We start from the raw sequence: 25,337 nt of genomic DNA, 5'->3' as shown, positions 1-25,337 counted from the left end.
AGTCCCTATATTAACTCAAAATTTAAATATTACATTTGCATTTTTCTTATTTTTGCAAATTTTTCTTTACATAAAACTACAAAATTAAAAAATAATAGCTGTCTATTGGTACAATAATACAGCCCCACTTAATGATTAAAAACACTATTTCACCAATGTTAAAATTAAAAAAAGAAATTACATTAAGAATGTGTCGTTTAAAAGGAAAAATTTGTCTGTCGGAAAGTCCAGAAGATCATTGAAATAGAAGAAAAATATATTAATATCTTTAATTCAAATTACTTTCCTACAAATTCATAAAAAATATTAAAATATTATTAAATCAAATTTGTAATTTACAACATGAATTGTATAATATCTGTTCTTTGGAAAATGTGTCAATATGTCTTTGTATGCTTTTAAGCATTTTTAGTAGTTGACAGTTCTCAAATTTCATATACAGTGAGTCTACAACAAAGTGCATTACATGCATCTAGTTAGACATGTATTTCAACTTAATTTCCCCTTAACAAGTGTCAGTAAACTATTTGTAAAGCTATTATTTTATAATTACTTGAATGCCTCAAATATCTAAAACTCCTTCAAGCATATTTTTTCTAATTTTATTTTAGAGAAAAGTCCTGTACACATTTGTGACAGCTTGCCAGTTGTGACATCTCGCCCTACAGAACTTGTAGTACCAAGTTCGGTTAGAACTTTGCTAAAAGTTTGGTTCAGCTAGGAACAAAACTTCAGGTGTTTTGGTTCAGCAGAACTTGCTAAAATAACATCTGCCACATAGCAAAAAGGAGTAGGAGGAAGGATCACATGATGTCAGAGAATCCTACATACAGGTACGTCAGGGGTTGGGTAAAGGGAATGGTATCGACAGCTGACATCTGCCAGTATTGATGTACATCGTAGATCATTCCGATGCCCATCATTTAAGTGGTTAAATGCAGGTAATCCCTGGTGTCTAGTGGTCCATTGTGGGGTGTCGTTGGGTTGCTGGGGAAGCCAGGGGCCTTACGTTCTTCCCTGCATCAGCGATTGTTAAAGCTGGCCTTAAGGAGGCCTAAGCAATCAAGAGCAGACAGCATAGATCAATAGCATTACAGTGATCTATGTAAGCGATCTACTGATGGCTTATAATAGGCCCCTGGGGGCAATAAATGTTTAAGTAAAAATAAAAAAAACAAAAGTTAAATCTGCCCCCCCTTCCCATTTTTCAAATAAAACACTGTAAAAAAAAAAAACATTAGACATGTGCGTAATTGTCCAAATTACTAAATTACTGAACCTACACGATCAATGTTGTTCACGCGAAAAAAAATTCCCATGACAAAATTGCTTGTTTATGGTCACATCACATGCTACAAGCGTTAAAACTACAGCTCATGGCGCAAACAATAAACCCTAACACAGCTTCAGAAGTGGAAAAATAAAAAAGTTATAGGGGTCAGAATATGGCAATAAACAGATTTGTAATTTTTTTTCCAGTTTTTACAATTTTTTTACTGTAAAATGTATAATTAAATCGTACTGACCTATAGAATAAAGTATGAATGTCAGTTTTACCATATTGTGAACGGAAAAAATGATTGCCCCAGAAAATTGTGTATTTAAATTTTTTCCAATTTTGCCATACATATAATTTCTTTCTGTGTTTTTAATACATTATATGATGAAAAATAGAGTGCAACAACGAAGAGTATAATTTATCCCACCATAATAGGCCTCTAATACAACTTTGTCACTAAAAACAATACTGAAAAATCACCGAAAAAATAAAAACAGTTATGGGTCTTGGAAGGTGAGGAGGAAGAAAACGTATGGCACAAATCAAAATATGAGAGGTCAGGGAAGGGTTAAAGAATCATCTACATTAACCTGAATATACTGAATATACTATACAGAGATTAAAAGTGCATTCAAAATCTGTTCAGCCATTCCTGACCAATCTGTATTTTTCCCTATATGCAAATGTAACTTTCTGAGGTGGTCTCCTTTTTGAGCAATGCTATGGACACCACTTCCATAGCTCAGTAAATAAAATTTGCACATAAGATCAAGTACATTTTAATCCGCAGCATCCGCACTGTTAACCTGTATATTTGGATCAATGTGATTAATGCTGTTATCAGTTTCCTTTAAAGGGTTACTCCTGTGCCCCAGTGTTCGGCCATCACACCCCCTCCCATAGACATGAATAGAGGGGGAATGGCGTGACATCACGAGGAGCGTAGCCATCATGTTACAAACACTGCTACCAGAACCCGGCATTTGTTTAGAACACCGGGTTCTGTGGTAGATGGCGGGGGACCCCAGAAGCAGGACCCCTGTGATCAGACATCTTATCCCCTCTCCTTTGGATAGGGTATAAGTTGTCTAGCAGCTGAGTAGCCCTTTACGAGTTCGTTTTTTTTACACTAATTGTGGAAAAACAGCACATAGAGGGTTTTGTTTAATTTATTTGCACTTTCTAGGATGCCAATCCTATTTCTACTCCCAAAAAAGGAGTAATTTTTGGACCACTTGGAAAAAGCAATTCCTTCTTTCGATTCTTTTGTGTGTGTATAAACACCAAAATATATATATATATATATATTTTAAATGCACTGTGTTTTTATTCAACCTTTTAGTTACCACCAGGTACCGTCTGTTTTTCCATAGTCATACATGTTGCCGTGACCGTTAAATTTACCTTAAAAACCGCACAGAAGTACATAGATACACTTCTAGGTGACCTAACAGTATTATACTGGGCTTTAACTGGTTGTGCCGTTAACCATGTATGGCGCGGACTTCCAACTTGAGCGCGAGCCATACCGGCCGGCCCCCAACTGATTCCTGTAGATGGGGGCCGGCGTTAACCCCTTAAGGAATGAGCCCTTTTTTGCAATTCTGACCACTGTCACTTTGAGGGGCATTTACTAATCTTTTACTATGTAGTCTGGTTTTTACCCTGTTTTTTTCTACTTCATTTTTGACTATGTGCGACAAATTTACTAAATTGTTGCACGGCATTAATAAATTTGGCACACATAGGCAAAAGTGGGAAATTTACTTTATTTAGTAGAAAAAATAGTCTGAAAAAATAGCAGCCTGCTGTCTGAATAAGTTTGGCTGCTAGGTTTCCTTCTGGATCTTTTGTTTTTGAGTTTTTTTTTTTTTAGCTTTTTCACCACATCTAAATAATTCAATAACTAAATTGTAGTCATGGCTCAGAATAGTGGTAAATGGCGTTTAGTGTGTGTGTGTGTGTTTGTTTATTAAATTTTTTTAACACAGTTTTTTTCTCCCTAAATGTACTTACACTTTTTTTTTTGTTTCTTCTTCTACAGATCCGTGTATCCTGTGGACTCCTTCGGATTCGGTGGACTACTTCGACGACCAGCATTTTTCTTTGCTTGATGTTAATAAAATGGTTAACGAGGGCTTGTGGGGGAGTGTTTTTTTGTAATAAATATTTTTTTAAACCTGGTGTTTTTTTTTTTTTTAACTTTACTAGACAGGCTTAGTAGTGGAAGCTGTCTTATAGACGGAGTCTATTACTAAGCCGGGCTTAGCGTTCGCCACAAAAACAACTAGCACTAACCCCCAATTATTACCCCGGTACCCAACACCACAGGGGTGCAGGGAAGAGCCGGTACCAAAAGGCCCGAGCGTCAAACATGGTGCTCCTGGGCCTAGGCGGTAACAGGCTGGCGTTATTTAGGCTGGGGAGGGCCAGTAACAATGGTCCTCGCCCACCCTGGTAACGTCAGGCTGTTACTGTTTGGTTGGTATTTGGCTGAGAATAAAAATAGGGGGGACCCTATGTGTTTTTTTTTATATTTAATTATTTATTTTAAAAAAAAACGCATAGGGTCCCCCCTATTTTCATTCTCAGCCAAATACCAACCAAACAGTAACAGCCTGACGTTACCAGGGTGGGCGAGGACCATTGTTACTGGCCCTCCCCAGCCTAAATAACGCCAGCCTGTTACCGCCTAGGCCCAGGAGCGCCATTTTTGACGCTCCAGGCCTGTTGGTACTGGCTCTTCCCGGCACCCCTGTGGTGTTGGGTACCGGGGTAATAATAGGGGGTTAGCGCTAGCTGTTTATGTGGCTAACGATAAGCCCAGCTTAGTAATGGACTCCGTCTAAAAGACAGCTTCCACTACTAAGCCTGTCTAGTAAAGTAAGGAAAAAACACAACAGGTTTTAAAAATTTTTTATTACAAAAAACACTCCCCCACAAGCCCTCGTTAACCATTTTATTAAAATCCAAAAAATCCGAAGAACGAATCCGAAGGAGTCCACAGAATACACGGATCTGAAATGAGAAGAAAAAAAAATGGGTTAGTACATTTATTATCACCTGCTCACACATCTCCCGCACGACTACAACTGCCAGCATGCCCTTACAGTAAAGACATGCTGGGAGTTGTAGTTGTGTGGTGCAGGAGATGTGTGGGCAAGTGACAAGCTTGTCCCCTGCCACCAGCTGCAGAACTACAACTCCCAGCATGCCCTTACAGTAAGGTGGGGCGGAGGCCGGGCACAGTGTTTCCCAACCTGGGACTTGTAGTTTTGCAACATCTGGAGGCACCCTGGTTGGGAAACACTGTTTTAGGCCAGTGTTTCCCAACCAGGGTGCCTCCAGATGTTGCAAAACTACAACTCCCAGCATGCATGGACAGCCAAAGGCGCTGTAGCCTCGGAAGGGTAAGTGAACGTCTTCGCCGGTCCCCTTCAGCTGTTTAGTCTTGCAACATCTGGAGGCACCCTGGTTGGGAAACACTGTTTTAGGCCAGTGTTTCCCAACAAGGGTGCCTCCAGATGTTGCAAAACTACAACTCCCAGCATGCCTGGACAGCCAAAGGGTGTCCAGGCATGCTGGGAGTTGTAGTCTTGCAACATCTGGAGGCACCCTGGTTGGGAAACAGTTTTAGGGCTTGGGCAACTTACCGGCTTCCGTAGGATCCAGCGCTGCACGACACTGCCGCGCGACAGTGCCGTCCGACGATCTTCGTCAGCGATCGTCGCTGGAGCCTCGGAAGGGTAAGTGAACGTCTTTGCCGGTCCCCTTCAGCTGTTTTGTTTTGCAACAGCTGGAGGACTACAGTTTACAGAACACAAACCAGTGGTCTGCAAACTGTGGCCCTCCAGCTGTTGCAAAACTACAACACCCAGCATGCCCTGACAGCCAAAGCTTTTGGCTCTCAGGGCAGGAGCCCGGGCTGACATTACAGTGCAGCCGCCCGGGCTCCTCATACGGCCTCCCCGCTACCCTCACTTATGGGGACACTGATATACATCCCCCCCTTGTCTCCCGCTGCTTCAAGACTACAACTCCCAGCGTGTCCTCACTGTAAGGGCATGCTGGGACTAGTCTTGCTACAGCAGACAGATGGGAGTTGTGTGGCGCTGGCAGGTGAGAGGGGGGGGATGTAAATCACTGCAGTGTCCCGGTAGCGCAGTGAGGGTAGCGGGGAGAAAGTATGTCGGAGCCCGGGTGGCAGTAGCTTTGCCTGCTCCATGTTGGAGCTGGAGTAAATGTAGTCAATTTTTACGGCCGTTGCGACAGTTTATTGAGCAACTGCGACTGTCTCAATAAATACCTGACCACTGCAAGTAAAAACTGAAAACTTGCGTAAATTAAGCGGGAAATTTTTTTTTACTTTCTAGCTCTTGCTAGAAAAAGTCACACAAAAAAATAGGGTAGGCGCAATTGCGACAATTTTGCGCCAAAAATAGTCAGAAAAAATGACTAAACCACTTAGTAAATGCCCCTCTTTAAGCATTAATAACTCTGGGATGCTTTAACCGATTGTTTTGATTCCGAGAAAGTTTTTTCGTGAAATATTCTACTTTAACACAGTGGTAAATTTTCGTCATTATTTGCATCCTTTCTTGGTGAAAAATCCCCAAATTTCATGAAAATTTTGAAAATTTTGCATTTTTCTAACTTTGAAACTCTCTGCTTGTAAAGAAAATGAATATTCCAAATAAATTATATATTGATTCACAGATACAATGGGGGAGATTTACTAATCTAGTCTATTCTGGGTATGCTTATAGACCAGCGTATGTAGTAGTCTCCTGTCTATTGTGCTCCTAATTTATTAAAGGTCTCACAGCCCTTGATAACTTCTGTGCTCAGACTTCAGGGTCTACAGCTTAAACTGCATTTAGACCTGCTCCAACATGGTCTGACATTTCAGCGTATTTTGGGCAGATGCGACTTGTCACAAAAAAGTCGCACTTGATAAATTCAGCACCAATGCATTTTTCAATGCATTTCAGTCTAAAATAGACTTGTATGCATCATGTTCTAAAAATCCTCTACAGCAAAAGTCACAAAAAAGTCGCACATATTTAGACTGCGACTTTCTGTGCAACAAATTTAGACAGGAAAAAACAGTCTAAATCCTTTGATAAATCTCCCCCAATATGTCTACTTTATGTTGACATCATAAAGTTGACATGTTTTTACTTTTGGAAGACATCAGAGGGCTTCAAAGTTCAGCAGCAATTTTCCAATTTTTCACAAAATTTTCAAAATCGGAATTTTTCAGGGGCCAGTTCAGTTTCGAAGTGGATTTGAGGGGTCTTCATATTAGAAATACCCCATAAATTACCCCATTATAAAAACTGCACCCCTCCAAGTATTCAAGATGACATTCAGAAAGTGTGTTAACCCTTTAGGTGTTTCACAGGAATAGCAGCAAGGTAAAGGAGAAAATTAAAAATCTTCATTTTTTACACTCGCATGTTCTTGTAGACCCAGTTTTAGAAATTTTGCACGGGGTAAAAGGAGAAAAAGCCCCCCAAAATTTGTAACCCAATTTCTCTCGAGTAAGGAAATACCTCATATGTGTATGTCAAGTGTTCGGCAGGCGCAGTAGAGGGCTCAGAAGGGATGGAGCGACAATGGAATTTTGGAGAGTGAATTTTGCTGAAATGGTTTTTGGGGGGCATGTCACATTTAGGAAGCCCCTATGGTGCCAGAACAGCAGAAAACCCCACATGGCATACCATTTTGAAAACTACACCCCTCAAGACTTGTAACAAGGGGCCCAGTGAGCCTTAACACCCCACAGGTGTTTGACGACTTTTCGTTAAATTTGGATGTATAAATGAATTTTTTTTTCACTAAAATGCTGGTTTTCCCCCAACTTACATTTTACAAGGGGTTATAGGAGAAAATGCCCCCCAAAATTTGTAACCCCATTTTTTCTGAGTATGAAAATACCCGATATATGGATGTAAAGTGTTCTGCGGGCGAACTACAATGCTCAGAAGAGAAGGAGCGCCATTGAGCTTATGGCGAGAGAATTTGTTTGGAATGGTAGTCAGGGGTCATGTGCGTTTACAAAGCCCACCGTGGTGTCAGAACAGTGGAACCCCCCACATGTGACCCTATTTTGGAAACTACACCCCCTACAGAATTTAATAAGGGGTGCAGTAAGTATTTACACCCCACTGGCGTTTGACAGATCTTTGGAACAGTGGGCTGTGCAAATGAAAAATTATTTTTTTCATTTTCACGGACCACTGTTCCAAAACACTGTCAGACACCTGTGAGGTGTAAATGCTCACTGCACCCCTTATTATAATACGTGAGTTGTGTAGTTTCCAAAATGGGGTCACATCTGGGTATTTATTGTTTTGCGTTTATGTCAGAACTGCTGTAAAATCAGCCACCCCTGTGCAAATCACCAATTTAGACCTCAAATGTACATGGTGCACTCTCACTTCTGAGCCATGTTGTGTGCTCGCAGAGCACTTAACGCCCACATATGGGGTAGTTCTGTACTCAGGAGAGATTGTGTTACAAATTTTGGGGGTCTTTTTTTCCTTTTACCGCTTGTGAAAATTAAAAGTATGGGGCAACGTCAGCATGTTAGTGTAAAAAAAATGTTTTTTTACACTAACATGCTGGTGTAGACCCCAACTTTTCCTTTTCATAAGGGGTAAAAAGAGAAAAAGCCCCCCAAAATTTGTAACTCAATTTCTCCCGAGTACAGAGATACCCCATATGTAGCCCTAAACTCTTTCCTTGAAATACGATAGGGCTCCGAAGTGAGAGAGCGTCATGCGCATTTGAGGACTAAATAGGGTATTTGAATCAGCCACAAAAATACCCTACGGCAGTGTTTCCCAAACAGGGTGTCTCCAGCTGTTGCAAAACTCCCGGCATGCCTTGACAGTCAGTGGCTGTCAGCAAAACTGTGAGTTGTTGTTTTTCAACAGCTGGAGGCTCCGTTTTGGAAACATTGCCGTACAATTCGTTTTTTTTTCTTTTTTATTGGAGTGGGGGGGGGGGACTAGGGGTATGTGTATATGTAGTGTTTTACCCTTTATTATGTGTTAGTGTAGTGTTTTTAGGATACATTCACGCGGGCGCAGGCTTACATTGAGTTTCTCGCTGGGAGTTTGAGCTGCGGCGGAAAATTTGCCGCATCTCAAACTTGCAGCAGAACTCGCTGTAAACCCGCCCGTGTGAATGTACCCTGTACATTCACATGGGGGGGCAAACCTCCAACTGTTGCAAAACTACTACTCCCAGCATGTACTGACAGACCATACATGCTGGGAGTTGTAGTTATGCAACAGATGGAGGCACATTGGTTGCAAAACACAGAGTTTGTTACTTAACTCAGTGTTTCGCAACCAGTGGGCTTCCAGCTGTTGCAAAACTAGAACTCCCAGCATGTACAGTCTCTGCATGCTTGGAGGTGTATTTTTGCAACAGATGGAGGCACACTGGTTGCAAAACACTGAGTTAGCTAACAAACTCAGTTTCACAACCAATGTGTGTCCAGCTGTTGCAAAACTGCAACTATCAGCATGCACTGACAGCCGAAGGGCATGCTGGGAGTTGTAGTTTTGCAATAGCTGGTGGCACACTGCTACAACTCCCAGCATGCCCTTTGGTAGTCTCTGCATGCTGATGTTCTACTTTTGCAATAGCTGGCTGCACATTTTTTCATAGAAAAAAAGTGCCTCCAGCTGTTGCAAAACTACAACCCCCATCATGCACAGACTACCAAAGGGCATGCTGGGAGTTGCATTTGGAACTCCAGCTGTTGCAAAACTACAACTCCCAGCATGCCCTTTGCCTGTGCATGCTGCAATTTGTTGCTAAACAGCAGCAGGAAGTGATCAGGCCTCACCCCTAGGGGACCCTGCCGGACCAGGGCAAGATAGGAGATCCCCGCCGACACCGATCTCCGCCATCTTCGTCGACCCGATCGCCGCCCAGCAGGGTCGTGACCACCTCACTCCTGCTGGGTAAGGGTGAATGGGGCTGTCTCTGACAGCCCCATTCATCCTTTTTCCAGGTCACCGGGTCACCAGAGACCCGATTGACCCGGAAAAGCCACAAATCGTTGGTCTGAATTGACCGATGATTTGCGCCGATCGCCGACATGGGGGGTCTCGGAACCCCCCCCAGGGGTTTTCACGGGGTGCCTGCGAGCGGCGGGGACCAGAATTCCCACAGGCGTATCCATACGCCCTCAGTCCTTAAGTACTTTAAAACTGGGGTGTATGGATACGCCCGGTGTCCTTAGGGTATGTCCACACTGAGGAATTGGGGCGGAATTCAAGCAGAAATTTTCTGCCTCAAAATATTGTTACTTTTCCACAAGAACTCACAGAGATTTCGCGCGGAATTTCGCATGGAATTGGCGTGGAATTCTGTGCGGAAATGCAGGTTTCATGCGGAGGAGGAGTATCAAGTATTTCTATTCATAAATTTTTTTTTTTTCATGCGGAAATTCCACGCGAATTCCGTGCCTATTCCGCGCCAATTCCGCGTGGAAATGCTTCTGACTGAATAAAAAAAATAACATTGATCTCTATGGGAGAATGACACTGATCCCGCCTGAAAGAAAGAACATGTTCTTTCTTCAAGCGGAACAGACTTCCTCGTCAGAATTCTGCTTGAGGAAATTCCTCAGTGTGAACTGAGGGGCAGAAATTCTGCACAGCTCTATGGGGATTTCACTGCTGAATGATTTGGAGAGGAAAAAGCAAACAGAATTACTCGTGGAAATTCCTCTCCAATTCCTCAGTGTGAACATACCCTTAAGGGGTTAATCCAGCTGAGTGTATGGGCCCTAACAATTTGTTTACATACCAAACTTTCTGTAAGTGATATCTAACTTAATTTCACTACCTATTTTATACTACATTATTATCTGCGTTACAAATATACATGGGGAGCTAAAACATCATAAACTGATACAAATTCCCCCAACTAAACTTTAGATTTCACAACACAATAATCATTAAGGCATTTAGGGACATGGGGCTCATGCATCTGTAAGTCTCAGTCCAACCCTGTAACTGTACAGTTCTACAGATTTGTTTCTGTTACGTTATGCGCTCCAGCCGCACACGCTGGCCGTGAACGCATGGTCCCCTTACCTGCTGCCGACGGGAATGGGACTCGCATCGTGGGATGCGCCCGCATGTGAGCCCCAGTCTGTCACTCTCTGGGTGCTTCTCCTGCCTCCGCCTCTGCCTCTCTGCTCCGGTGCACGTGTCCCCATCCCCTAGGGCGCGCACATGCGCCGGAGCTTTAAGATTTAAAGGGCCAGTACGCTCATTAGTGTCATTCACCTGTAGCTCATTGATAAATTCCTCCACCCTCCTCACTCCCCTGCCAGATCTTTGTTGCCTTGTGCCTTAGAGAAAGCATTCCTCAGTATTGCCTTGCCATGTATCTTATCCCTTGCTTTGTGACTTGACCTTGCTCCTCTGGAGTCTGCCTACTGACCTCCTGCTACATCCTGACTACGCTACTGTACCACCTGCCCTGACCTTCTGCTATCCAGACTATGAGCTGCCTTATCCCTACTGTGCCTCACATCTCCTCAGCCGCCTGTGTGGTCGAGCCATGCCAGGGGTAGCGACCTAGGTGCCGCCTGCCGCAGCAAGTCCATCCCGCTTTGTGGCGGGCTCTGGTGAAAACCAGTGGCACCTTATACTCTGGTCAATGGTAAGGTTTTCTTGTTGCGGGTGGATTGGTGGTTTGATAGTTAAAGGCACACACCCTTTTCCTGTTTGTGGGACGCCAAAATAGTATGTGGTGACTGTTACGCCTAGCGCTCCGGGTCCCCGCTCCTCCCCGGAGCGCTCACGGCGTCTCTCTCCCCGCAGCGCCCCGGTCAGTCCCGCTGACCGGGAGCGCTGCACTGTCATGGCCGTCGGGGATGCGATTCGCACAGCGGGACGCGCCCGCTCGCGAATCGCATCCCAGGTCACTTACCCGTCCCGGTCCCCTGCTGTCATCTGCTGGCGCGCGCGGCTCCGCTCTCTAGGGCGCGCGCGCGCCAGCTCTCTGCGACTTAAAGGGCCAGCGCACCAATGATTGGTGCCTGGCCCAATTAGCTTAATTGGCTCCCATCTGCTCCCTGCCTTTATCTGACCTCCTCCCATGCACTCCCTTGCCGGATCTTGTTGCCTTGTGCCAGTGAAAGCGTTTAGTGTGTCCAAAGCCTGTGTACCTGAACTTCTGCTACCCATCCTGACTACGAACCTTGCCGCCTGCCCCCGACCTTCTGCTACGTCTGACCTTGCCTCTGCCTAGTCCTTCTGTCCCACGCCTTCTCAGCAGTCAGCGAGGTAGAGCCGTTGCTAGTGGATACGACCTGGTTGCTACTGCCGCAGCAAGACCATCCCGCTTTGCGGCGGGCTCTGGTGAAAACCAGTAGCCTCTTAGAACCGGTCCACTAGCACGGTCCACGCCAATCCCTCGCTGACACAGAGGATCCACTACCTGGAAGCCGAATCGTGACAGTACTGTCACGATTCGGCTTCCAGGTAGTGGATCCTCTGTGTCAGCGAGGGATTGGCGTGGACCGTGCTAGTGGACCGGTTCTAAGAGGCTACTGGTTTTCACCAGAGCCCGCCGCAAAGCGGGATGGTCTTGCTGCGGCAGTAGCAACCAGGTCGTATCCACTAGCAACGGCTCTACCTCGCTGACTGCTGAGAAGGCGTGGGACAGAAGGACTAGGCAGAGGCAAGGTCAGACGTAGCAGAAGGTCGGGGGCAGGCGGCAAGGTTCGTAGTCAGGATGGGTAGCAGAAGTTCAGGTACACAGGCTTTGGACACACTAAACGCTTTCACTGGCACAAGGCAACAAGATCCGGCAAGGGAGTGCATGGGAGGAGGTCAGATAAAGGCAGGGAGCAGATGGGAGCCAATTAAGCTAATTGGGCCAGGCACCAATCATTGGTGCGCTGGCCCTTTAAGTCGCAGAGAGCTGGCGCGCGCGCGCCCTAGAGAGCGGAGCCGCGCGCGCCAGCAGATGACAGCAGGGGACCGGGACGGGTAAGTGACCTGGGATGCGATTCGCGAGCGGGCGCGTCCCGCTGTGCGAATCGCATCCCCGACGGCCATGACAGTGCAGCGCTCCCGGTCAGCGGGACTGACCGGGGCGCTGCGGGGAGAGAGACGCCGTGAGCGCTCCGGGGAGGAGCGGGGACCCGGAGCGCTAGGCGTAACAGTGACCACGGGGTGTTGCAGTGAGTAGTGGGGTCAGATGGTATTAACCACTGGGGCAAGATGTTGTTAACCCCTAGTGTTCGTGATGCCAGGATGTGGTTGTTTGGTGTAGGGCACCGCCGACAACCAGCCCAAAAACGGCATGTGATGAATGAGAGTCCAAAGCAGAGATTTGATGCAACTTGAACTTTTACTTGAAGAAGGCATAAAACAGTCTTTACAAACAGCCAACTTCCACAGAAGTGACCGGGACACAGGGAACCTCTCAGGCTTGCTTGGACTTGTAGTTATTATAATGCTGATGCAGGCCACTGTACTACTGTTATTATTTTGTAGGGACAGTAGAGACTTGACTTGTACTCACAGATTTGATGTGGCTGCAGGTTTATAGGCTTTGCCTAGATATTCTGGACTTGACTTGTACAGGACTTGTGATTGCTCTGATTGCAGGAACTAAGAGAGTGAGAATAGAGACTACAGCCCTTTATATACTAGGGGGCTGGACTAAAGCCCATTGGTAGCTGGTTGCCTGGGGGTCTCTGTGCCCTTGGAACTCTTGGTGTATCGTGATTACTGGTCACATGACCAACATTTTATACAATCTGTACAACTTTCTACATAATGATATTCTCAGTAGAACACATACAATAAATGTATATAGTGAATATACAATGCATTAAACACCATATATCCTAGGGGGGACCCTGCAGGAGAGCCCTGTGGACCATAGGGACGCTTCCTGAGGGACCTAAGGACTGTACAGAACTATGTTCTGTACCGGGTCACCACATGATATTATAGGCATTGTAAATATGTCACAGATTTGAGATTAATATAAACATGTTTTTTTAGATACATTTACACTGGTTTAAACATTAATATTGAAATAAGCATATATTATTCACTTGGTTTTAACCCTTTGTTTGCCCTATGTACCTGTTAATTTTACACTACACACAGCATTGGCCACAGCACTTTACCACACTTATGACTAGTTAACCTAATTATTGTACCATAAATTTCAACTCATCAATGGCATAACCAACTATACACAATATTTTATGAAAGTATATATTCATAGGAATTTATCTCAGGTACTCTTACACACTGTATTTACATTTACATGCAATATGCAATTGTATGCATTGGTATAATAATAAATACCGTAATTATCAGTTTATAACACACACTAGTTTATAACATGCACTCATTTTAACGAGAAAATTTAGGTTAAAATAAAAATTTAAATAAAGGATTTGGAAACTCCCCCAAATCTGATTTTCTCCATTTGTCACATCATTCTTCCCCCTTTATCAGCCCCTGTGCCACATCATTCCCCCCTCTGATCCCCCCTGAGCCACATCATCCCCCCCCCCTGATCCCCCCTGTGCCACATCATTCCCCCCCTCTCTGATTCCCCTGTGCCACATCATTCCCTCCACCTTTGATCCCCTGTGCCACATCATTCCTCCCTCTCTGATCCCCTCTGTGCTACATCTTTCCCCCTCCCCCTTAGTCTGCTCCCCTGCACTCCGGCAGCCTCAGATTCAGGCGGCATCTGGGGCAGTCAGTGAATTGCCGAGCAACGTCCTCTGTGTGGCTCCTCAGCAATGTCAGGGACGCCACTTGCTAGTCCCTGCAGCCGTTGCTGGTCACTGATTTAAAGTGGCCACGGCACCGGCTACTTGTTCAAGATCAGCAGCCCAGCCACCGCCAATTTAGAACAGTGACCAGCAGCGGCTGCTGGGGGCCTGGATTTGTATTTATCGGCGTATTTATTGGTTTTAGTTTTCACAAATATCAGTAGAGATGAGCGGTTGCTTACTTTAGCCTGCATAAATTAGTTCAGCTTTCAGGTGCTCCTTTGGGCTGAAAAAGGAGGATACAGTCCTAGGAGAGTCTCCTTGGACTGTAACCACCTTTTCCAGCCCAAGGGATATGAGGCAGGGAAATGACGATAGGATGAGATCTGAGGATGGGATATAAGGTCGGCATATGAGGATAGGATATTAGAACATGATATGAGGACAATATATGGGGTTGGGATATGAGAAGGGGAATATAAGGACATAATATGAGGGTGGGATATTAGGACGGGATTTGAAGTAGGGATATGAAGGTGGGATAGTAGGAAGGAAGACCGGGCAATGCCAAGTTCTCTGCTAGATGGTGATATAGGTGAACACACACTATGTATAATGTACATGTTTGCAAGGATAATACAGTTTTTGAATGTCATTTATTATTATTAAATTACTAGTTACTTATAAAGTTACACCAAAAAAAATGTAAAACCAGTCTGTAATATTCAATTACTGGAATAATCAATATGATTGGTAAATCCCCTCCATCCAAACAAGAGAATCTGTTTCCTCGATTAACAGCTATTGTGCCGTTTTCTTAGCCCATTTTTTGAACCCAAATCTTCCTGCGCTACCTGAGTAGTTACAATGTCTTGCTTTTGAGCAGCAGTGGGAATTTCCAGATTGAACTGGCTTTTACATAATGACTGAACCTTTCTCCTAGCTCTATAAAATGAAAAGATACTCTGCAGGTATTTTTCTCGTGTACAAGTTTCTCTTTTAAATATTAAGATATAGCAACCTTGTAAAAGATGACATGATATAACTCCATATATTGAGGCTAATATGGCAACAGCTTGTACTGCTGAATCATACATGCCACTTGTGGTGTTTATATAAACTGGGATAAAGAGAATCCACACAAACATATAGACCAACATGCTAAACGTGATACATCGAGCCTCATTGTATTTCTCAGGCAGTTTTCTCCCTTTGTAAGCTAGAAGGAAACAGATCAATGCTAGTAAACCAATGTAGCCAAGCATGATGCCAAATGCCTGATAAGATCCCTCATCACACTTTACTATTATGAGGTCATTCATTGTAATGTCTTGACGGTAAGGTCCATCCATTGAAAGCCATAAGGTACAAATAAGCACTTGAACTCCAGTCAATGCCATTATAATAACTATTGGCAGGTACTTGAATTTAACTATTACTTTGCGTCTTTTGGCTGATTCAAATGTTAGCAGAATTCGGATTGATTTTATCATAATGCAAGATACAGAAAAGGTGAAGCTGATACCATAGAAAGGTTGTCGTATTTTACAGATGGTGTTGTTTGGTTCTCCAATAAAAAATACTATGCTCACCAAGTTTACGAGCAATGATATATTCAGTAAGAATGTGTAGTAGCCCCCTGCTGCTTTAACTGCTGGAGTATTAAAGTGTTTAGCAAACAATACTATTGTCATTATCACAAGAGCAACCCCAAAGGCTGAGAAGGCCATCAACGTAATGGCATATGGGTCTTTCCAATCAAAATATTTTATTGTCCTGTTGGTACATCGATCACTTCCATTAGTTGACCATTGCCAAGATGAACACTTTAGGCATTCAGTCATATCTAAAATTAAAAACAAAAAAACATTAGAACTGGATGCTAAGTATTTTATTTTTTTAGCTAACTAGACATTATTATCAGGAATAGGCAGTTAGCCCTATTGGTTAAGATTGACTGTTGATAACATATTTTTATAGGCATTTATTATGCAGATTCTCCTACACACGCACAAAGGAGAATCAAATGTTCTTACAATTTCAGAGGTAATGATACCCAAAGAAACCTCATAGAAATATGGAAAGCAAATATTAATGTCATGATATTGCATAATGAAATGTCATGTTAGGCAGGAAGCCCTGCTGACCCTGAACCTCTTTCCCTGCCTACTTGCACAATCGTCCTAATGGCAGCTCACAACTGGGCGCCAGTCCATTCGTTAACTAAGGTGAAGGGACATCATAGTCAAAACAAGAACTGCACAGGTCGGGGCACAGTGAATGCAGAACACAGAATTACAGCAGGAATACAAAGTAGCACAAAACAGACATCAAGGAAACATAGTAACAGGAATATAGCATGCAGACAACAGAAGAGGAACAAGGTGAGACTGAAGACAGGCACAATATAACTCAAGGATATACATATACTAAAATGACAAGACCAGCTGGTCTGAACATGGACCACAGAACATTTTCAAACTAGATACAAAGCAAACTGACTCCTATGTTAGGGACAAAGCGAAGCCCAGGAAACTGATCTGATGCTTATAGGAACCTGATAAACTGCAAAGCCATACTCTAAATCATGGAGGGACACAAAAACGTACTAAACACAAACAGGTCTGAACAGGGGTCATGATTCAAGACTCACAGAAACAGGTGTGAACACACCCACAGAGAATACTAAACAAGCCACAAACGTGACAAACTAAACCCGACCAGGTCACTTAAAGCACAAATCGATTTTTTATGACAAGAATAGTATAGTTTGCTGTGCTATTCTTTCCATCAAAAATAGCAGAACCCCCACAAAAACCCTGATAGAACACTTAACATTAGGTGGGTCTGTCTGTTAGGATTCATTAGGATCTCTTTAAATGTGGAACTGCAGTAGCTTGTTTCATTCCTTATGTCCAGAAACCATGCTACTTTTGAGAATTGAGCCTTAATGTGTTACTGTTATTTAAAGGGGTACTCTGCTGGAAGACACATGATGCCAGAAAATAAAACAGATTTGTAAATTACTTCTATTTAAAATTTACATATATATCAACTGGCTCTAGAAAGTTAAACAGATTTGTAAATTACCAAGACAAATAGATAAAAGATTAAAAGATATATTTAGAGGGCACAATCAAGCTAGTCCATATCTGTAGACAATCAGGGATCCCTTAAGTATGAACAGGACAGCAGCCGGGTAATCTGTGTGGAGTTACTACTGAACGGAGTGCAAAGCTAAAAAGTAGCTAGACAATGTGCAAAAATCCAATATAGAAAATAAGCTTGCACTCACCGTTCCTGTAGATTATCTCATATGATCATTCTGTTCCGGCAGGGAGACTTCATTGATGCTGGGTGCCCAGAGACAAACTGCGCACAATAGGTGTGTGCACAATAGGTGCACACACCTATTGTGTTTTTCGCACAATAGGTGTGTGCTTTTTCCGGCCTCTGACACGTGACTGCACAAAGGTGTTTAAGTAAATCAGGAAAAAGAAAGTAACCATGGTAACAAAGAAAACAAAAAATTCCCAATATGTGAATTAAGAAATTTGTTGCTAGAAAAACCGAAAAATCCAAATACTAAAATAGACAAATCAAAAACATGAGGGAAACATGGAAAAACAACAATTATTACAAAAGGGGCATTAGATCAATTCTTTCATTCAGACCTGCAGAGCCTTGCGCATCCACCTGGAGAATCCAACGCGCTTCCCGAGCAAGCAGGAGATTGTGTCGATGGCCACTAGGTGGGGTATGTACTATTTCTAGCCCTCCAAATTTCATCACTTCAGCATTACCACCATGTTCCTTTCTTATATGCTCTATAAGCCTAGTAGCACCGACTCCTGTTTTAATCGAGTACATATGCTCTCTAAATCTCACTGATAGTGAACATTTAGTTTTCCCTATATAATATCTTGAGCAAGGGCAAATGATATAATAAACCACATAAGTGGATTTACATGTGATTAACTCTTTTATATCATGAGAGTATCCTCCTAAATTACACCAAAATCATATCCTACCTTTAAGACTATTTCTAATTTGCGCACATTTTTGAGAAATAGTGTGTTAGCAAAGGAGTCATCAGTGAGAAGACAGCAGAAAAACTCCTCCCCTCACATCCAGCTAAACCAAAATGGTATCTACTTCCAAAGATAGATACATAAGTCGCAGAGTCAACCACCCCTTCGATCGTGACTGGGATTGGCTCTGGGATTTGTCTAAATACATTGACTGGATGCCCCGCCCACTTCTCAATAGAATGCCTTCATATGTAAAGGATACTGGGGGTGTTAATTTTTTTGAAGATTACGGCTGGCAAGATTCTTTTACATTACCCTCCATTGATATAGAAAGCATGTACACCCGCATCCCACACGATGCGGGTGTACAGGCTATACGTACCCTCCTTTCCTCCACTGATAAAAGCCCTGACAGTGTTGATTTTATATGCAATGCCATATCGTTTGTACTCAATAATAACTACTTGAAGTATGAAAATCAGTGGTATAAACAGCTTTTAGGTTGTGCTATGGGGTCACCTATATCATGCACATATGGGAACCTGTTCTTGGCAATTATGAAAAGACAGTACATTTATTAAGCAAATAACCCCTTCATGCCCAATATCAAGTCATACCAAAGATATGTGGACAACGTGTTAATTGTATGGGAAGGGACAGAAGGAGAATTAAAAAATTCTGTGGAATATCTGAACAGTGCTAATGAAGTTAATATGTTTTTTACTAGTTTGTATGGCAACAAAGAATTGGAATTCTTGGACATTAACCCCTTAAGGACTCAGGGCATACCTGTACATCCTGAGTCCGCTCCCATTCTATAACGCGGGGCCACGGCCGGGACCCGTGTCACAGCGGGTCGGGCCGGGCACCTAGCAACGGCTGAGACCCGTGGCTAATAGTGCGCGCCACTGATCGCGGTGCCACGCGCTATTAACCATTTAGACACGGCGTTCAAAGTTTAATGCCGTGTCTAAAGTGAAAGTAAAACGTTGCCGGTTAGCTCAGGGGGCTGTTCGGGATCGCCCCGATTAAATCGCTACTGGCCTCCTTATTGTTCGATCGCAGTATGACTGCTCAGTGCCTGAGATCCAGGCATGAGCAGTCAAGCGGCAGAATCTCTGATCAATGGTTTCCTATGAGAAACCATTGAACAATGTAAAAGATCAGTGTGTGCAGTGTTATAGCCCCTTATGGGCGCTATAACACTGCAAAAAAAAGTAAAAAAAAAGTGAATAGAGATCATTTAACCCCTTCCCCAATAAAAGTTTGAATCACCCCTCCCCCCTTTCCCATTTAAAAAAAACCAGTGTAAATAAAAATAAACATATGTGGTATTGCCGCGTGCGGAAATGTCCGAATTATAAAAATATATCATTAATTAAACCACATGGTCAATGGCGTGCGTGCAAAAAAATTCCAAAGTCCAAAATAGCATATTTTTGGTCACTTTTTATATCATGCAAGAAAAATTAAATGAAAAAAAAATTAATAAAAAGCGATCAAAAAGTCCAAACAATACAAAAATGTTACCGCTAAAAACTGCATGGCGCAAAAAACAGATCACGGCGCAAAAAAAATTAGTCCTTCTACCGCCCCGTATGTGGAAATAAAAAAGTTATGTGAAATAAAAAAGTTATGATGAGAATTTTAAACGTATACATTTTGCTGCATGTAGTTATGATTTTTTCCAGAAGTCCGACAAAATCAAACCTATATAAGTAGGGTATCATTTTAATCTTATGGACCTACAGAATAAAGATAAGGTGTCATACTGAAAAATGTACTGCGTAGAAATGGAAGCCCCCAAAAGTTACAAAATTGAGTTTTTTCTTCAATTTTGTCACGCAGATTTTTGGGTAAAATGACTGATGTCATTACAAAGTAGAATTGGTGGCATAAAAATAAGCTCTCATATGGATTTTTAGGTGCAAAATTGAAAGGGTTATGATTTTTTAAAGGTTAGGAGAAAAAAAAACGAAAGTGCAAAAATGGAAAAACGCTGAGTCCTTAAGGGGTTGCAAACAGTAATGGTCTTGAAAGACAGGTGTAATGAAAAGCAATATCTAAGAATGCCTCTTTAAGATTAAAAATAAATAATACCAAAGAAAGTACCGTATATACTCGAGTATAAGCCGACCCGAGTATAAGCCGAGACCCCTAATTTCAACCCAAAATCCCAGGAAAAGTTATTGACTCGAGTATAAGCCTAGGGTGGGAAATACCTCATCCCCCCCTGTCATCATCCAGACCCGTCATTAACATCCTCATCATCCCCTTGTCATCATCCCACACATCCCCCCTTCATCATCCCCTTGTCATCATCCCACACATCCCCTTATCATCCCACACATCCCCCCTTCATCATCCCCTTGTCATCATCCCACACATCCCCCCTTCATCATCCCCTTGTCATCATCCCACACATCCCCTTATCCCACACATCCCCCCTTCATCATCCCCTTGTCATCATCCCACACATCCCCTTATCATCCCACACATCCCCCCTTCATCATCCCCTTGTAATCATCCCACACCCCCCCCTTCATCATCCCCACCCCCCTTCATCATCCCCACACCCCCCCCTTCATCATCCTCTTCTCATCATTCGCCCTCAGTGGTCTTCAACCTGCGGACCTCCAGAGGTTTCAAAACTACAACTCCCAGCAAGCCCGGGCAGCCATCGGCTGTCCGGGCTTGCTGGGAGTTGTAGTTTTGAAACCTCCGGAGGTCCGCAGGTTGAAGACCACTGCGGCCTTCAACATGCGGACCTCCAGAGGTTTCAAAACTACAACTCCCAGCAAGCCCGGGCAGCCATCGGCTGTCCGGGCTTGCTGGGAGTTGTAGTTTTGAAACCTCCGGAGGTCCGCAGGTTGAAGACCACTGCGGCCTTCAACATCATCCAGCCCCCTCTCACCCCCTTTAGTTCTGAGTACTCACCTCCGCTCGGCGCTGGTCCGGTCCTGCAGGGCTGTCCGGAGAGGAGGTGGTCCGGTGAGGAGGTGGTCCGGGCTGCTATCTTCACCGGGGGCGCCTCTTCTCCGCGCTTCCGGCCCGGAATAGAGGCGTTGCCTTGACAATGACGCATAAGTACGTTGGCAATGAACGCACCTCTGCGTCGTTGTCACGGCAACGTGACTATTCTGAGGCCGGGCCCGAAGCGCTTAGAAGAGGCCTCCCCGGTGAAGATAGCAGCCCGGAACCACTATGCCACCGGACCACCTCCTCTCCGGACAGCCCTGCAGGACCGGACCAGCGCCGAGCGGAGGTGAGTACTCAGAACTAAAGGGGGTGAGAGGGGGCTGGATGATGTTGAAGGCCGCAGTGGTCTTCAACCTGCGGACCTCTGGAGGTTTCAAAACTACAACTCCCAGCAAGCCCGGACAGCCGATGGCTGCCCGGGCTTGCTGGGAGATGTAGTTTTGAAACCTCTGGAAGTCCGCAGGTTGAAGACCACTGCGGGTGGGGGAGTTCACTCGAGTATAAGCCGAGGGGGGTGTTTTCAGCACGAAAAATCGTGCTGAAAAACTCGGCTTATACTCGAGTATATACGGTACATATCAAACACAAGCCTTGGAATTGAAAGATCGACTAAATAGAAGAGAATATCCTAAAGGGGTGATAGATATAGCTTATAAAAAGTGGAACACATATCAAGAACCGAAATTCTACAGAGATCTAAAAGAAAATTACAGAAGCAGGAGAAAAAATGATTTTTTTCATTTAATAACATGAAAATGAATGGTTATATCAATCTATATATGTAAAACTCAATGGCCCTCATTTACTATTGCAAACCCGAGATGTTTTGTCGAGTTGTGTGCCAGAATTTGCGCCAGAATTTAAAAAACCCCAACCCCAAGGGATCGTGGTCTCTGAAAAGGGGCGTGTTCCCGACATTTTCACAAAAAAACTATATATTTACTAAGGTTTCCACAGAAAATGTGGTGGATTTCAGCTGAGGAAAACCCTACAGATCTGAGCATGTGGGGAAACCTTAGTAAATACCGTGGAAAATAAATTGTAGGGAATTAAAACCCACAAAGAAACCTACACTCCACTCTTAATAAATCAGGGCCAATGTGTGTGTGTGTGTGTGTATGTTCCAGCATCATGTTCAAACGGCTAAAGATATTAACATGAAACTTGGAACACATGTTACTTATATGTCAACAACAAACATAGGATAGGGTTTTTGTTTAAAGTCCCATGCAAATCAATGGGAAATGTATGTTCCCACATAACTTCCGTACGGCTTGAGATATTTCAATAATACCTGGTACACATATTACTTATATGTCAAATAAAAAGATATGATAGATAAATTAACCCTTATCTACACCCTTATATAAAAGATGGGTTTTTGTTTCAAGTCCCACGCAAGTATATGGGACTTCCAGTATCTCACTCCACAAGCTCCTCTCTGCATCTCCTGGTGAATGTGTAACACCCCATCTCACAAAGATACGCCCACATTTTAAGCCTCACCCCTTTTATTCTCTACCCTTTTTGTGCATCGGTCTGGCTTGCAAATCACGCCCAGTCCCACAAAGCCATGCTTCCTTCTATTTCCAACTTACAGTATCTTCATCACAAATGAGGACAGGATATGAGGATGGGACATAAAGACGGGATATTAGGTCAGGATATGAGGTCTGGATATGAGGTCGGGATATGAGGACAGAAAAAGAGGTCGAGATAGGAGGACGGGAAATGAGGTTGAGATAGGAGGTTGGGATATGAGGACGAGATATGAGGATGGGACATAAAGACGGGATATTAGGTCAGGATATGAGGTTGGGATATGAGGTCAGGATATGAGGACTGAATAGAATGTTGAGATAGGAGGACGGGAAATTAGATCGAGATAGGAGGTTGGGATATGAGGACTGGATATGAGGATGGGATAGGAGGTTGAGATATGAGGACGGGATAGGAGGTCGAGATATGAGGATGGGATATGAGGTCGGGATATGAGGACGGGATATGAGGATGGACTAGGAGGTCGGAATATGAGGATGGGATAGGAGGACAGGATATGAGGTCGAGATGGGAGGACGGGGTAGGGGGTCGGGATAGGAGGTGGGGATATGAGGACGGAATTTGAGGTCGAGATAGGAGGACGGGATATGAGGATGGGATATGAGGTCGAGATATGAGGACGGGATAGGAGGTCGGGATATGAGGACGGGATATGAAGTTGACATATGAGGACGGGATATGGGGTTGGGATATGACAACAATATATGAGGACAGGATATGAAGTCAAAAGCTTCCTCCTTTGTTGATTTTCCTGCCCAACAAAGATTAGGAAGGAAAAACTGGGCAATGCCGGGTACTCAGCTAGTATATATATAAAACTCAATGGGTGTGTATATATGTGTGTATGTGTGTATGTATGTTCCACAATAACGTCCAAACGGCTAAAGATATTAACATGAAACTTGGCACACATGTTACTTATATGTCAACAACAAACATAGGATAGGTAATTTAACCCTACTCACCCCCATTTGCCAGCGTCGGGGTTTTTGTTTAAAGGGGGCCCCCCGCAATCTTGTATTCGCCACCCACCTGTTTGAGCTGCATGCCGCAGTGCTAGCTCACAAACAGCCGGGTGGCGACCACGGGTCCGGAGTATCGTGACGTAACGACTCCGCCCCCGTGTGACGTCACCCCCGCCCCCGCTATGCAAGTCTATGGGAGGGGGGCGTGACGGCCATCACACCCCCTCTCATAGACTTGCATAGCGGGGGTGATGTCACACGGGGGCTGAGTTGTGTAGTCACGATACTCCGGCCCCGTGGTCGCCATCCGGCTGTTTGTGAGCTGGCACCGCGGCGTGCAGCTCAAACAGGTGGGTGGAGAATACAAGATTGCGGGGGTCCCCAGCGGCGGGACCCCCGCGGGGAGATTTCTTATCCCCTATCCTTTGGATAGGGGATAAGATGTCTCAGGGCCGGAGTACCCCTTTAAAGTCCCATACAAGCCTATGGGAAATATATGTTACTGCATAACTTCCAAACGGCTGGAGATATTTCGATAATACTTGGTCACATGTTACTTATATGTCCCCTTAAAATATAGGATAGTTAATTTAACCCTTAACTACCCCCATTTGTGAGGGTCAGGGTTTTTGTTTAAAGGAGATGTCCAGTGCAGACTTTTTCTATTCCGTCCTGCCCGGGCTGCAAAAAAAGACAAAACAAACTTTCACTTACCTCCATATGTTGCCCTGGAGCTCCGCAACAGCTAATCAGTTGGCCGGGCTGTCTGCTTCCTACTTCCTTTAGCCCGGTACGTCACACGGCGCTTCAGCCTATCACCGACCGCAGCGATGTTCCGCCTCAGCCGGTGATAGGCTGAAGCGCTGTGTGACGTACCTAAAGTTGCTAAAGGAAGTAGGAAGTAAACAGCCCGGCCGACCGATCAGCTGTTGTGGAGCTCCGGGGTAACATATGGAGGTAAGTGAAATTTGTTTTGTCTTTTTTTGCAGCCCGGGCAGGACGGAATAGAAAACGTCTGCGCCGGACATCTCCTTTAAAGTCCCATGCAAATCAATGGGAAATGTATGTTCCCACATAACTTCCATACGGCTGGAGATATTTCAATACCTGGTACACATAATATGGGTCTGAATAGGAGGACGGGATAGGAGGTCGGGATAGGAGGTCGGGATAGAAGTTCGAGATAGGAGGACGGGATGATCAGAATAGGAGGTCGAGATAGGAGGACGGGATAGGAGGAAGGGATAGGAGGTCGAGATAGGACGACGGATAGGACGACAGGATAGGATGACGGGATAGGACGACGGGATAGGAGGTCGAGATAGGAGGACGGGATAGGAGGACGGGATAGGAGGACGGGATAGGAGGTTGGGATAGGAGGACAGGATAGGAGGACGAGATAGGAGGATGGGATAGGAGGACGGGACAGGAGGTCGGGATAGGAGGACGGGATAGGAGGAAGGGTTAGGAGGACAGGATAGGAGGAAGGGTTAGGAGGTTGAGATAGGCAGGCTGGGATAGGAGGTCGAGATAGGAGGTTGAGATAGATTGAGATAGGAGGTCGAGATAGATCGAGATAGAAGGACGGGATAGGAGGACGGGATAGGAAGTCGGGATAGGAGGTCGAGATAGGAGGTCGAGATAGGAGGTCAAGATAGGAGGACGGGATAGGAGGACGGGAATGGAGGTCAGGATAGGAGGATGTGATAGGAGATCGGGATAGGAGGTTGAGATAG

General features: G+C 44.3%; 1 protein-coding gene across 4 annotated transcripts in view; it reads right to left on the bottom strand.

The window, feature by feature from the left end:
- Positions 1–13,932: 13,932 nt before the first annotated feature.
- LOC130362245 (G-protein coupled receptor family C group 6 member A-like) overlaps positions 13,933–25,337 on the bottom strand; it is an 87,036-nt gene continuing 75,631 nt past the window's right edge. For 3 of the 4 annotated variants that reach the window (XM_056566409.1, XM_056566407.1, XM_056566410.1), the window contains exon 6: positions 13,933–15,912. In XM_056566409.1, the coding sequence (XP_056422384.1) occupies positions 14,861–15,912 (1,052 nt within the window). In that variant the 3' untranslated portion in view covers positions 13,933–14,860. The remainder of the gene's footprint in view (positions 15,913–25,337) is intronic. The other variant, XR_008891329.1, reaches the window with a different exon arrangement.

Source organism: Hyla sarda, chromosome 3 (assembly GCF_029499605.1).
Source record: "Hyla sarda isolate aHylSar1 chromosome 3, aHylSar1.hap1, whole genome shotgun sequence".
Classification (NCBI taxonomy): domain Eukaryota; kingdom Metazoa; phylum Chordata; class Amphibia; order Anura; family Hylidae; genus Hyla; species Hyla sarda.
This window is presented reverse-complemented; position numbering and strand designations above follow the sequence as displayed.